We start from the raw sequence: 15,081 nt of genomic DNA, 5'->3' as shown, positions 1-15,081 counted from the left end.
AGTCCCTTTTCATAGACAGCTAATGAAAAAGCACTCAGTGTCAGGCAGACCTTAGTCACCAGTCTTTCCCATCAGGTACTCTCGGGAAGGGCAGGGATTTTCCAAAATAGCCACTGTGTCAAGCTCAAACCAACAGGCACTAGCGTAAACATGACTCAAGCATGTACAACAAGCAGAGCAGATGTCGAGTGTCACTATGCTGTATATGACTCCCCCTCCACACATGTCTAGTGCACTACTGTTCTTGACAGAACACTGTGTGTGTGACAGAGCACTTACATTTTTAGCAGTCTAGCCTTGATCAGAAACTTTGAAGACAAAAAGTTTCCATTAAATATGTACGTGACATAGAGAAGGTATCAGACATGACAGATATTTCTGAAAAAGGCAAAACAGAAGAAAAAAATTGCAAAAGAGGTTGGGATAATACAGTAAGCACATGGGATATGGGGTTCCTTATGGACAAAAGATGGGGGGGGGGGTAACTCTTTCTCACTGGAGCCTCCAAATCTGTCAAGCACTGCAGTCTTACTGACAAAAGTTTAAACTTCCACGCCACCAGATCTGAAACCAGTGGGGTAGTGGAGTGTTAAACTCTGGCTGCCAAGAGTCCCATGACTCCCTGGCGCTGGGGAAGGTGGGGGCTAATGACACATGGGATGACAGTCCCCCTCGCCACCCTGTCCCCATCTAGCATTCCCATCAGAGCCCCAGCAGAGAGCCATGCTGTGCCATTGAGGACATAGTCTCCACCACCATACATCTCCACCATTCACCTCCATTGTAGCCCACTAGTAGAGGTGCATGACAATCCTGATTGACCCTTTGACTTAACGAACACCACACTGAGCTAAATAGAAAGAAACACTTGAGTCCCTGGCCCAGCCGTGGCTTAGTCGGCTGGGCACTGGGCGGCTACACGGACGACCCGGGTTCGATTCCTGATCCGGGTCATTTCCCGATCCTCCCCCGTCTCTCTCTCCCTCGTTTCCTGTCCCACTTTTCACTGTCCTGTCTAAATAAAGAAACAATGGAGTCCCACTAGCTGTTGTTTCTTCAGGGATGATGGAGCATGTGCTGATTGGTTTCGAAAAATGACGTAGTGACGAAGTAAATTAGTGAAGTCATGATGGGATGAGACGTGTTAATAATTTGCTTAGATGGGAAATGTGACAGTACATTAGCCAGCGTTAGTGACTGCTTGACTGCCAGAATTTAATAAACAGCCTCCTTTAAAGCATCTAATATGGACAATTCTGAGCGTTTATTAGTGTGTTTATTTCTGAATGAGCAACAGTGTTGTGCAGTTATTGCATGTATCTCTCTCCTCCGTCTTTAGGCAATAGCATAACCATATAAAAAGGGACTGCATCAGTATAACAGCAACATTGATGTCGTCATGATCATTTTCAGTATTTCAGGAGGATCGAAATGGAGTGAGCACATGTCTTTGAGGCAGAGAAAAGAGAGTTGATGGCGCTCTGCGGTCCTAATTAGTGGTGAGATGAGTATCACTTCATCCATCCAACACCGAAACCAAGGAATTTCAGCAAAGAAAAAAAAAGAAAGAAAGACAGAAAGAAAGAGAAACTTTCCCTGTCACTCTGACTTAACATACAAGAGTGCATCACAGCAAACCAGGCCGTGTTCATTTCTCCAGTTAGGCTGCACTGAGTCAACCGACGGTAAACACAGACTGACAACAACACAGCCCACCCCTGTAAAGGCACGCTCTTCGGAACGAACAAATAAAGCATGGCTTTGGATTCCCCCCGCTGCGTCTGAGACAGTGCGGAGGAAACGGCTCAATCCCCTGAATAATGGTGTCGCGAGCGCTTTTCACAAAGAGACAACCTCATCGCAGCGTGCCACATGTGGCCAGGATTACCATACGGAAAATGAGAAAATGGAGGTTAAAGGGTTCAGGCTTCACACTCCTGTAGCATGGCTAAGTAAGTCGGAGAGATAAATATGTGTATGAGAGGGTTAGAGAGAGAGAGAGAGAGATAGAGAGAGAGAGAGAGCAAGATATAGATAGATAGAGAGTAAGAGAGAAAGACAGAGAAGAAGAAGAAGAAGAAGAAGAAGAAGAAGAAGAAGAAGAAGAAGAAGAAGAAGAAGAAGAAGAAGAAGAAGAAGAAGAAGAAGAAGAAGAAGAAGAAGAAGAAGAAGAAGAAGAAGAAGAAGAAGAAGAAGAAGAAGAAGAAGAAGAAGACATCAGCTTACCCTCACATCTCCATTGTTGGGCTTTGAGTTGTGACTGAAGGCCTGAGCGGGGTCTTTGTGGTAGACCTTCAGACAGGAGTGGGGTGTGATGTTCCTACAGGAGCAGATCATAGGGACAGTGTGAGCAGTCATGTACATACCAAACACAATTACAGCACTAAAGACGATATAAAGTCTGTGTGTGTTATGTAATATATTTTGGGGACCCCCTCGCAAAAACAAGAGGCATGAACTCAGGAGGCTATCCTACAATACAATATTTTTTCAATGTGACCTAATAGGCAGTGTTACAATCAGTGGCTGACTGGATAAACATGGAGATGCACAAGCAAGTAAGCAGTAGCGGACAAGTATCCCTGTGATATCCTCACTCTATCAATCACTGTGTTTTCTACACTGAAACAACACTGGCTAATGATGATGCATAGTGTATAATTGCACTATACTACGAAAGTTTGAAAAAGTGGGACATGTCACTGTAATTCGAACTGCCAAGACACAACTGCCCGTCCCAACTGCAGGTTAACTCAAGTCAGAAACTGTTTTGCTTTAGTATAAAGTCATCATTTATTTAAGCAAGTGAATTGAGTAAATTCAATGTGATAACCAAAGTGTACAGCTGGCCGCTTCAACCAGCTGATGATGCCCAAACAAACAAACAAGTAAGGAAGCAAGTAAGCAAGAAATATCAAATCACTGCAGGAGATGTTTTCTACGACACTAGAACAACACTATTGATGACAACTCCAGATACGCAAATCCCTCAACCCACTCAGGGACATCATGTCTACTCTGGGCCGCCCAACCCAACCCAACCTAACCCGGCCCAGCCCACACTCGGCCCGCACTCGGCCTGCTCAAGCTCAGTGTTTTGAAAAGTAGAGACATTACACCGGCCTCCCTCCCTATCCTCCCCCATTTCCTTCTGGCTTGTTTGGGACTCGTCTGAAGAAAAGAGGGTGCGGTGCCAAGGCAAGGACACTCCCTCGAGTCTACGCGCGTTCAAACACAGGCCCCATCTTTCTCTCTCTCTCTCTCTGTCTCTCTCTCCCCCTCTACACGCCTGGCTATGATTATGCTGTAGGGTGGGGGTTGGGGCTTGATGTACTGTGGAGTGGGGGGTGAACAGTGGAGGGGGTGGGGGGTTAACTGAACTGGTGTCAGGAAGGCTTTTTGGACATCTAAATGCCTGCTTAATTATGGTTTTGCTTCCCGAGGCAAAGGGGTGGTTTTCAAATGTCAGCTATTGGAGTCAATGGCTCATGATGCAGTGGCTCTCTTCATCGCAGCCTTTTTCTAAATCAGTCATCCAGGCCTGGAGTGTGCAGAACTCAATAAGGTGCAGAACTATTAAACCGTCCTTTAAATCAGTGTTTCCCAACCAGGGGTACGTGTACCACTAGGGGTACGCGAGCACACCTCAGGGGGTACTTGGAAAAATGTAATAATAGCAAATATATGGAGCGTAGTCACATTGGGATATAGGAACAGATATGGAGCATGAGTGAGGGGGGTACTCATCATCATATGACAAAATTGCTTAGAGGGTACGCAGGATAAAAAAGGTTGGGAAACACTGCTTTAAAATCACGGACAAACCAATTGGCCCAGCCAATAAGGTGTAGTACTATTAAACCGTCTTTTAAATCACGGACAAACCAATTGGCCCAGCCCAGGCCACACTGAATACCAACAGGTTTAGTGCCGCAATGGAAACTTGAATTGAACCTTGTGTTTTCCTGTCAGCAGGCCTATATGTATTTACCCTGCCGTGTGACACAGACGCTGTTCCCATGCACAAAAGCAAACGCATTCAGCTGCACAAGAAACACAGTCTCACGGTGCCGTCTCTTTGTTTGCAGACAAGGGGAATGCATGCACCACCCACATGCGCACACACACACACACACACACAGCGTTTTGTGGCTTACTGCAGGACTTGTTCGGACGGAACTGTCAGTGTGGGAATTTTGTACATGAACTACGACAACGGCGATGGGCGACAACGCACACAAGAGTGAAAACAACACAACTGAACACAACAACAAAAGAGCCGTGCCGTGGTGAAGCGTCAATCTCAGTTTTCAAAGTGACAAGTCCGCACACTTCAAATCTTTTTGTTGTATTTTATTATTTCATGGCAGGATTACGTTTCGACCTCAACAGTCTTCATCAGATTCTCCTTCTCACTTTTGAAAACTGCAGTTGGCCTTCGTTCCGCACCTCTTCCTGGGATGTGCACAATCCTCTCCTTCAAACTGAAACGTCAACCTCACCTGACGTCCGTGAGCTCGTAGTACACGTTCCTCATGTCGTCCTTCATGTAGACGGCCACGCTGGGCGACTCCAGCATCTTCATGGTGAGCTGCTGGGGGAAGGCACTGACAAACAGGGCACGGATGGTGTCGCCCCCCGTGATCTCGTTTGGCATCCGGATCTGCTTTGTCTCGTCCCCATACTGCAGGTACAGGACACCTGGGTGGGAAGGATGCATCCGGTGTTAACTTGACAGTGTGCACGCAGTGTGTGGGTAATAAAAAAGACATGGATGTGTACTGTAGTATATTGTTATGCGTGCATGCAGACACACAGACACGTGGGCAAAGGTAAACACAAATGCACACACACACACACACACACACACACACACAAGCACAAAGACACACACACAAAGACAGACACACACACACACACACACACACAAGCACAAAGACACACACACAAAGACACACACACACAAAGACAAAGACAAACACATACTGTCTGTGAAGATTCTCATTCATCCAGGTCATCTTAGTCAAAAGTGTTTAGATGTTAATAGGCAAAGACACACACACACACACACACACACACACACACACACACACACACACACACACACACACACACACACACACACACACACACACACACACACACACACACACACACACACACACACACACACACACACACACACGCACGCACAAACACACATAGTGAACAGATGAGCAGATGAACAGTGAACACATATTCATTTCAAGAGTTCAATGTCAGAGAGTTATATAACGCTCACAAAGAAGTAAGAACAAGAATCGTCCACGCAAGTCCTCAATTCAACTCCTCATCTCAACAGCTGTTATTTCTCTCCTGTCAGTTCATGGGCCTGTTGTGGCTTGTTAGGTTCGATGAGCACGGCATATTGAAGAGAAACAGAGGAAGAACAGCAAGGCGAGGCGAGGCAAGACACGGGCAAGACTTGACCAGAGAAAACAAACTCAAAGCAATGATAATAACTAACAACAGACACCGTTCAGTCTATCCATTTGGGGTTGTCTCTCTCATAAAGCCCATTACCAATCTTCCTCAAAAACCAATCTGGCAACGGAGCGCCACGATGGAAGTACGATTGCTCCTAGCATTTTGCAGAGATATGTTTTTCAGTGGACCACTTAATTGCACGGCAATAAAAGCTCCCAGATGTTGCTGAAACTGAATCATATCACTGTGAGTCTGAACCGTCTCTCTGGGGAAGACAGCACATCCCTCTAATAACGAGGACTTATTACCGTCAAAAAATAGACTTGTGCTTAAGGGGGGGAGGGGTGTATCTGGGTTTACAGAGGACATGTTGATATTGCCAATGCAGTCTTAATTTATGTAAGGTTCAACTAAATGGATGTGGCAGTTGGAGACGTTTCCATTAGCGCGGACTTCACAAGACTACACATGCAAGTCCGTTCGGGAAACCCACAATGAGATCTTATTGAAAGGCTGACTGTGGCCTCGAGTTTGCCTGGGATAAAATCCCAACGCTGAAGAGTAAAACATCAGCAAAATAATCTTACCCTAAGAAGAAGTCCCACATTGTGTGTGGACGTATTGAGAGAGGTTTCTAGTAACATACTGAAAGACCTAGTCTGCGCTTAAAATCACAAGCCATCATTAATTTCCTCTGTTCTTGTCAGAATGAATACATATTCTATTGAGAGCCCAGAGGACTGGACAACACCCTCATTCATGTCGTGCTTTAAGGACGCGTCATGGAGCTGCTGGTTAGTTCGCTAACCCCATCATGAATGGATGAAACACATTAGTTCAGAAACATTTAGAAAGTATTCGTGCCATATTTCATCACCAGCAATAACAAAAATCCAATTTTGTCCTAACCAAACCACATCCAGCTTTAATTTTCTTCAAAAATACACAGTATCCCATGCTGGTACTAACTCCACAAATGTAATAAGCACATTTGTAACAAAACGAGAAGAAAAGGCGGGCAAGGAGAGAAAGAAAGATAGAGGGTGAGAGAGAGATACCAGTTCATACAAAGAGAATGGTAGACAGAAAGAGAGAGAGAGAGAGAGAGAAACAGAGAGAGGGGGCGGCAGAAAGGAAGCAAGCGAGTCAGGGAAAGTGCAAGAGCAGTGTTGTGGGCGTGTAATGTATGTGACAGTGGTCGCTGGCTGTGCTGTAAAGCAAAGCTCACCCAGTGATCTGTCCTTGGTTTGGTTGGCTGACCGCACCACCGGGAGGCTGGCTCTGGAGCGGGTGCCTCGAGTGAAGGCGCTGGGGGGATCTCCTTCTGACATGGCCTCCAGCGACTCCAGAGAGGCCACAGACAAAGGCTCCCCCTGGTCCCCTACACCGGGCTGGGGGCTCGGGCTATGCGTCGGGAGCCTGATCTGGAAGGGAAAGGATGGAGAGAACACGGCATGCAACATAAGCAATTTACAAATTACAAGACACACACACACAGACACCTACGCAACTCAGAAGGAAGGAACTGACAATCTAAATCATTCTGCGGACTGAGTTAGTGGCTAAATAAATATGGTGGATATTTTTCAAGGGCATTATTAAAACCATTTGGTCGTATGCCACAAAACAGATTGTATCTTTTCTTTTTCAGACATTCCAGAAGCATTCCGTGTGTTTACCACAATTGGACACAACAAAGGCACCCGTTAAAACCAAAATATCCACAATCAACATAAAATGCAAGCCGTGCAAAACCCTGAAACCTGCCAGGACAGTAATATGCTTAAGGCCAGCAAACCAACCTGGCCCTGAACACAATATAAAGACCTATTGGTAAAGTCAACACAGGTTACACATTACGAAAAGATTGTTCGTCGACCGTGAGGAAGTAATTTTTTTTACTTGAATGTCAAATTAGAAACCGTGATCCCATCATAAAGAATAACACCCAATTACACCAGCATAAAAAGTAAAAGGTCAAACTGAGATGGCAGGTCATTAGCTTCATCTTGAAGTAATCCACACACACATTTTTATGATCTCAAATGCCACATTGGGAGCTGATGATTACTGCTGGTTATAGCAGTGGTTCTCAACCTTTTTTGAACAAACATGACCTCATCATAAGCCTCCCAACGCCCCTCTTGACCTCACCATAAGCCTGACAATGCCCCCTTAGTCATAAACGGTAATATAGACTAATGCACCCCAATGGCAACTAAGCACCGCCCCCTTTCAGATGTATCCTTTTCATCTCCTCCTAGGGCTCCCTGACGCCCCCTGGGGGGCTGTAGCGCCCCCGTTGAGAAACACTAGGTTATAGGCATCGTGGCACTCTGTGGCATTTGAAAGGGCCGAAGTGTGAATGAACGAATGAATGAAATCGTGCGGTCTCTCACCCCCATGCAAACCAGAGCAGTCTTATGCACCATCAATACAAATAGCTCTTAAGCAATCCGCGTTGGCAGAGCAACCTCAAGAGTATGATTTGTAGTGGCACGCAGACAAATTGGCGACAACCGTATACACGGCTGCGGTGAAATACGCAAGCTGCCATGCAAATGATGAGTTCCTCAGCACCGCTGTCGTTATGATTTTTCAAATGTTGTGCACTTCAGGGTGGTTCATAGTGATCAAAATAAAACAGCAGGCCACAGCTCTGGGACATCATGTGTTATGCCTGTGATGATGTCTGTCAGAAAGAGGGGCAGTGTTCAAAAGATATGATGTGGGGCAGGAGTGATGAAGAACAACAATCTGTCAGCACCTCTTTCAGTCAAACACGGTTTAACCAGAGAGAGTAGAGAGAGAGTTCCGTTGGGCCATTGTTTCCGGGTTCTATAATTGCAAGGGGGGGGGGGGGATCCCCCTTTAGGCAGACCTAAGGACTGTTCTATTCATTCTACGAGCATTATGACCCGCCCCTTTAGGCAGACCGGAACCTGGTCACGTTAGGGCCATAGAAACCTATTATGTTGGCTTATCTCTGTAGTTAAAGAATCTCTGGTTTAACCCTGTCACCTGCCACCCCAAAACATCACTAACATAAAGCATATCACACAGAATACCACAAATGTGTTTGTTTTTTAAAAGCTGATAATGCTAACTGTCAGACACATGACAAACTATTGTGCTGCAAGTTGTAAACCAAAGCTGTTCCCATCAAATAAGCATTTCCATTAAGATGAATCTCTGCTGATAACCTGGAATGTGGCATGCTTGTCTGTTTGTCTTTCCTACTGTTGACAGTGTTTGTCCGGCGAGCCGAGCCGAGCCGAGTGTGGAGCAGACTGAGAGCGTGGAGCAGAGCGCGCCGCGGCACAAACATGAGGACAAACCCCAAGAGAGGATGCAGATGGGCTGGCCGCCGCTCCCCTGAGGCGCCCGCCCAGCCCTGCACCGCGTGGAGCTGGGAGGAAGTGACATCTCCAAGCCCCCCCACGCATGAGTCAGCCGGTCCCATCAGGGCGGGCACCGTGAGCAGTCCTGACCTGCTCTGACACAAACACACACACACACACATGCACATACACGCACGACATGCACACACACACACACACACACAAACACACACACACACACACACACACATGCACATACACGCACGACATGCACACACACACACACACACAAGCAAGACATACACTCACTCAGACACACACATGTACACAAACAGGCACACACACACACACACACACACACACATCCATACACTCAGAAACAGGCACATGCACACACACACACACACACACACACACACAAAAACAGAAACAGGCATGCACAAACAGGCATGCACAAACAGGCACACACACACAAACAGGTACACACACACACACACACACACACACACACACACACACACACACACACACACACACACACACACACACACACACACACACACACACACACACAGCGCAACCTGATATGCACCCGTGGTTAGACTTGACACTCCGAACCAGCCGACACACACACACACACACACACACTCTGTGTTTGGACGGGGGTCGTCCCACTGCCCTCTGCTACACTGTTAATTGGCACAGGAAAGGCACACATGCCTGAGCACTGCTATATGTAAACAAAACCACCTGGGGATCGCCCATCCCGCCTACACTGTCAGAAGCTTTGTGGACACTAAAGAGAGACACAGCCATTTGGTTCAGAGGAGATAGAACCTTTAGTACATAGGCATATTTTTAAACTGAGCATATAGGCTTATATTTCAACATAATGTATTGATTTATAAAGGGAAGTGAGTAAAACAGATGTAATCTGTCTCGCTGTCTGGTCTTGACAAAAAAAAAAAAAAACAGGGGAATCACTGAGTTTTCTCTAACAATTAGAAATCAAGCCCTTGAGGATTAAATTGTCTGCCAACAGCTCAGCCAAGTAAATTGCAGAATATCCCTCTCATTGGCGAAAACCCCAACATCAGTAAAGAGCATGCCTGCACGAGTGAGTGAGCATCATTTGTCTGTTTTCGGATAAATAACGATCACTAACTATCCATATTGTGCAATTCTGGGTCAAGTTCAGATCTGTCCAAGCTGGCCCCATTTTTTTTACACAACTTTAATTCCAGCTATTTCCAGCCATGAGCCCGATTATGTTCAGTCGGTGGACTAGTGTTTACATGCAGTCGCCATGACAGCGTGTTGCCCTGGGCCTGGTCTTACACAACCGTGAAGAAGGGATGAGGAGGAAGAGGTTGGATTCAGTTGAGGATCACTGAGATTTAGGGGTGAGCGATATGGCAAAAATGTTGAATCACGATTTTTAACATAAATCTAGATTTCGATTTTTTTTATCACGATCTTCCGTCGAAAAATTAAAACAACAAAAAACATGTTATTTTATACATTTTATATACTTGCGATTTGTAATTAACAATTAATAATATGTAAACACACTGATGACACTCCCATTGTAGTACACAATTGTAATACAATAATTTAAAGAATAAAAGTGAAGACAACACCAATAAGTAAGTAGTCATCACTCCTGATACTCGAGTTCACGATTTAATATCGTCATATCGCCCACCCCTACTGAGATACTTTGCAAACAGTGAGCAAAACTGGAGGGGATGGGGTAAAGAGAGGTGGGTTGAAGAGCAGGTCACACTTATCCACCGTCTCCTCAGCCCCACTCTCGCACCATACCACAACCTGTCCTCTTTCTGAATGTTTGCACTTCGATGGTGCTAAACTCGCCAGTCCCATCCTACCCTATGCAGAAAGAGAAGAGACAGAGAGAGACAGAGGGGGAGTAAAGATAGGACGAGAGAGAGAGGGAGTGGGAGGGAGGGGGAAGAGATAGAGACAGAGACAGAGACAGAGAGAGAGAGAAGCGCTCATCCGCTTGACCCCACTCCAGGTATTTCGGCCAAACAGGGGCGTGGATGGAGCAGACAGTGTAGCCAGATTGGGCGGTTACCCGCCCAATTGGGCTACTTGGGATGGCCGTGTGCGGGTAAAAATGGGGAAAATTGGCCATTTGGTGTTTTTTTCTGCAGTTTTGGGACCAAAGAAATCAATGCAATAGTTGAAATTGGGCGGAATTTAGAGCATTTTGGTGGTTTTTGATAACCTTTTGGGCGGGATTTGATCAGACACATCTGGCAACACTGTTAGCAGACTTACAGAGAGATCTGTGAGGTGCCGCTGATCACCGCAGTCCCAATGAATCAGGCATCAGGAAAGTGTCACGTAACACAGATTTGGGCCCCCATCTGTCAACAAACATTTCTTTAGCAAACCTCTGATGTGTGACCAAACAGGTAAAGCTAGTCCCCTTCTTGCTAAGTAGCCTTCGTGAGCCATGTCCCATGTGTGAAACTAAGCACTGGGACGGATTCCTGTGACACAAGGTAAATTCCATCCAGATAATAAACATGAATGGAGGGCCTTCAAAGCTCGAAGATCGGAACTGAGATTATTGGCGCGTTTCTGTCATCGTTCTACGTCGATACTTGGGCAGGCTATACCATGACCTAAGTAACTGGGTCACCGCCTGCAATGAGCATCATTTTCCTGGGAATTTGTGGGAGGGTACATTGCAAAGGTGAATGTCTCACATATGCAGCATTTTGACTGACACAAGCCAAAGGCATCCTGTGATTTAAACACTTCGCTCGCTCCACCTACAGTATACTACAGAGGTATGACATCCTGATCTGGGACATCGGCTATTTCAGCGTGATTTGTGCATGCATGTGTGTGTGTGTGTGAGAGAGAGAGAGAGAGAGAGAGAGAGAGAGAGAGAGAGAGAGAGAGAGAGAGAGAGAGAGAGATAGCGTGTGTGCGTGTGCGTGCGTACGCATGTGTGTGCGTTGCAGTGCTAGCAGACCAAGGGGGCTACTTGGCTGGGCAGGAATGTCAGTGTTTTGGGTCGGGGGTTGTCCAGGCCACACAAGGCTTGTCTGACAACAGATCAATGCCTCAGGGGCATTGCTGAGCCCCAGTCTGAGACTTGCCACAGACCACACGAACCAGCCCACCGGTTACAGCAGGCCAGACCAGCTGCAAACACCTGGACAGCTTATTTGGCTGCTGGTCGCTGTCTCTACTAGTCACAGTTACACAGCCATTGCATATGCATTAACCACTGCATTACTGAGCCCCAGCCTGACTGAGACTTGCCACAGACCACATGAACCAGCAGGCCAGGGGTGAATTTCTCAAAACCAAAGTTGCTTACTACATTAGCTACTTTGTTGTTTTCAATGCATTTTCCCATTGGCACCTACCGAAGTTGCTAACAGGCTAACAACTTCTCTTTTGAGAAACTCACCCCAGACCAGCTGCAAATACCTGGACAGCTTTTTTGGCTGCTGGTCACTGTATCTCTCTACTAGTCACAGTGACACAGCCATTGCATATGCATTAACCACTGACGATTGATATCTGCTGTTTTATTGTGTGCGGTTCATTTCGAGTCACTCACGTCACCTCGGGAGTATTGTGACGATTGCTTCACTGCTGCCTGTCTGTGCCACCTGTCTCAAGTCACGCTCTCGCTCTCGCTCTCTCTCTCTCTCTCTCTCTCTCTCTCTCTCTCTCTCTGTCTCTGTGAAAAATCTTTCCTGGCCTCTGCATGCTAGGGCCATGAGTCAGACTCAGCCGTGCTGCAGTGCTCACTGGTAATTTCACTGCACAGCACACAGAAGTGTGTGTGTGTGTATGTGTGTGTGTGTGTGTGTGTGTGTGTGTGTGTGTGTGTGTGTGTGTGTGTGTGTGTGTGTGCGTGTGCGTGTGCACGTCCCTCCCGCCGCCACACAGATGAGACAGTCCCCCGAAACCCACAATGAGCCAAGAGCTGCAGGATGGGACCTGGGGGCGATGATGACTGCAGGTGCTGTTATCTTTATGCATGTACACTGACACACTATACTCCCCCTGGCAACAAGTCAAACCCACTTTCACAAATCTCACCCATGAGAATAGCTTATGTGGAGTGTTCTCCATTGGTAATGTGACCTGTGCACATGTGTACAAGTATACCGGACTGATATCAAGGCCTCCCGTCTAGTGTGTTGTGCTGACAGTTTGCCGAACTATAGAAAAATAGCTAACCTTTGTGGCAGGAGTGGACAACTTCATTATTGTGGACATTGTTGTTTAACCCATGAAGACACAGCGTTATAAATTAGCTGTTACTAGAATGGCAATGACCAAGTCATTACTAAAGGCCCTGTGCACTGCTATAGTGTAGTACTGTGGTAGTTAACTTTTTCAATGACTATTACAGTGTGCCTCTGGAGGTACAGCATGCATTAAGGGGCTACAATATCCAAAAAATCAAAACTTGTGCTTCACACCTAACACATCCATCCTACCTATGCTAACACTTCCATAGATATAGGCCTACTATCAGCTGTGCCTTCTGTGAAGCACTATACGAATTGTTATGGAGAGAGCTGTGGAACCATAAAAGAGAGCTGGAGGACCATTTGCTAGCACCCACATGCCATAACAATATCACAATGCAACTTTTCAACAGTCCTGGGATGACAAATACAGACATAGGCTGACAAATGATAAAGACACAAGATATAATATATGAATAAACACACAGAGAGGGAGGTGAAAGAGAGAGAGAGAGAGAGAGAGAGAGAGAGAGAGAGAGAGAGAGAGAGAGAGAGAGAGAGAGAGAGAGAGAGAGAGAGAGAGAGGTGATAATAAGGAAGGAAGGAAGGCATCCGAGCACCTCCTCTGCTATCATTTCACTGCCTTCTCCTTTAATCACGGGCACATGAAGAAGCAAAGGCCCTGGCCTCGTCTTTGCTGTTGGTCACATGCCAACTCTTTGAAAAGCTTGGCATGAGAAAATAAATCATGTCTCCAAACTTCTGACCCTCCATCCATCTAGGTGCACGTCCACTGGCAGACTATTAGGCCAAAAAGGAGCGAGTATGCGACTGAACTCCCACGGGATGTGTGGGCTCCTAGTATTGCAATGTGCAAGGGGGGGAATGACATATTTGAGGGGGCTGCAGTCTGTGGGCAACCTTGGGAATGAACAGTGTCCGAGCAGACTGAAGCTAATACAGCAACTAAGTCATTCAAAAGTAACAGTAACAACTGTTGCGATTCGGCGAAATTCGATACAGTATCATCTACATTCCAGAATCAAGGCTATTCTGTACAGTTTGGTACACAAGCCTTTGTGAAGACGATAATCATACGAGCGGTAGTTTAAAGCTAACAGCAATCACTCTGGAAACCGTTAACGAAATAATTGCGCGGCCATAATCAGTTCAAACTTTTATCAAAAGCAGCCTACCACAACACGCAACAAAAGCGCAGAGAAACTGTATGCGCAAGGTCCTATTCTCACCCAGTACAAAACAGACACGAGACAGACGCACAGTTTAGCCAACTTGGCAAAACTGAATGAAATTCATCTGGCGAAAAATGAACAATCCATACGCCATCTCAGTCGGCGACTGTCCATTTGAATCATATGAACTTTTTTTGCAGTGAACCACTGTACAAAAGACGTAGCCTATCTCGGCAATTTGAAATGGTGGAAAACGGAGCATGCACAAACAACGAAGATAACCCAGAGGTGACAATACAAGATAAAAATAACAATAATCTACCGACAAAGGCAAACTTGTCACAACTTGAAAAGCACATGATCACACTAACCCAGCGGCGCAGCAATCATGTCCTGGGGATATCCGAAAGAAACTTCCACGTTTTCCTGATTGCTTTCCCAAAAAAAATGGATCACACATCCAACTCGGTCCCGACCGTGAAAGGTATCTATTTTTTCCTGTCCAGAGACGAGACGTGGTAAGCACACACGTTGGTTAAAAAAACGGACAGCTCTTGGTTCCGAAGTGATAGTGGGTGGGTTTTTGACTGTAAACTGAGCTGTCTCACCAACGGCACCACTCCCCTCCATGGTAACTAACCACACCCACACATGCGGTGTTACCTGAGTCTTTTCACTGTAGTTTTTTTGTAACAGCAGCAACAACTCTTATCAACCCATAATGGTCGGTGCAACCTGGATCACAGGTATCGCCATTAATCTATAGGCCTAGTGGAAACAACATGTAGACCCAGACGCCATGACGCATGCCGGCATAGGCCTTAACACTTT

At 46.2% G+C, this 15,081-nt stretch overlaps 1 protein-coding gene across 7 annotated transcripts in view; it reads right to left on the bottom strand.

Moving 5' to 3' along the window:
- Nucleotides 1–15,081, bottom strand: part of si:ch211-207d6.2 (sickle tail protein) — a 55,454-nt gene that overhangs the window by 22,945 nt on the left and 17,428 nt on the right. For 6 of the 7 annotated variants that reach the window (XM_063219064.1, XM_063219062.1, XM_063219058.1 and 3 more), the window contains 3 exons: nt 6,695–6,890; nt 4,503–4,701; nt 2,227–2,320 (listed from right to left, as the gene is read on the bottom strand). In XM_063219064.1, coding sequence (XP_063075134.1) covers nt 2,227–2,320; nt 4,503–4,701; nt 6,695–6,890 — 489 coding nt within the window. Of the gene's footprint in view, nt 1–2,226; nt 2,321–4,502; nt 4,702–6,694; nt 6,891–14,621; nt 14,819–15,081 lie in introns of those variants that run through there. The other variant, XM_063219063.1, reaches the window with a different exon arrangement.

The sequence above is a fragment of the Engraulis encrasicolus genome, chromosome 16, assembly GCF_034702125.1.
Source record: "Engraulis encrasicolus isolate BLACKSEA-1 chromosome 16, IST_EnEncr_1.0, whole genome shotgun sequence".
In the NCBI taxonomy this organism is placed as follows: Eukaryota; Metazoa; Chordata; class Actinopteri; order Clupeiformes; family Engraulidae; genus Engraulis; species Engraulis encrasicolus.
Note: the sequence above shows the minus strand (reverse complement) of the source record. Positions and strands in the feature narration are given on the sequence as shown.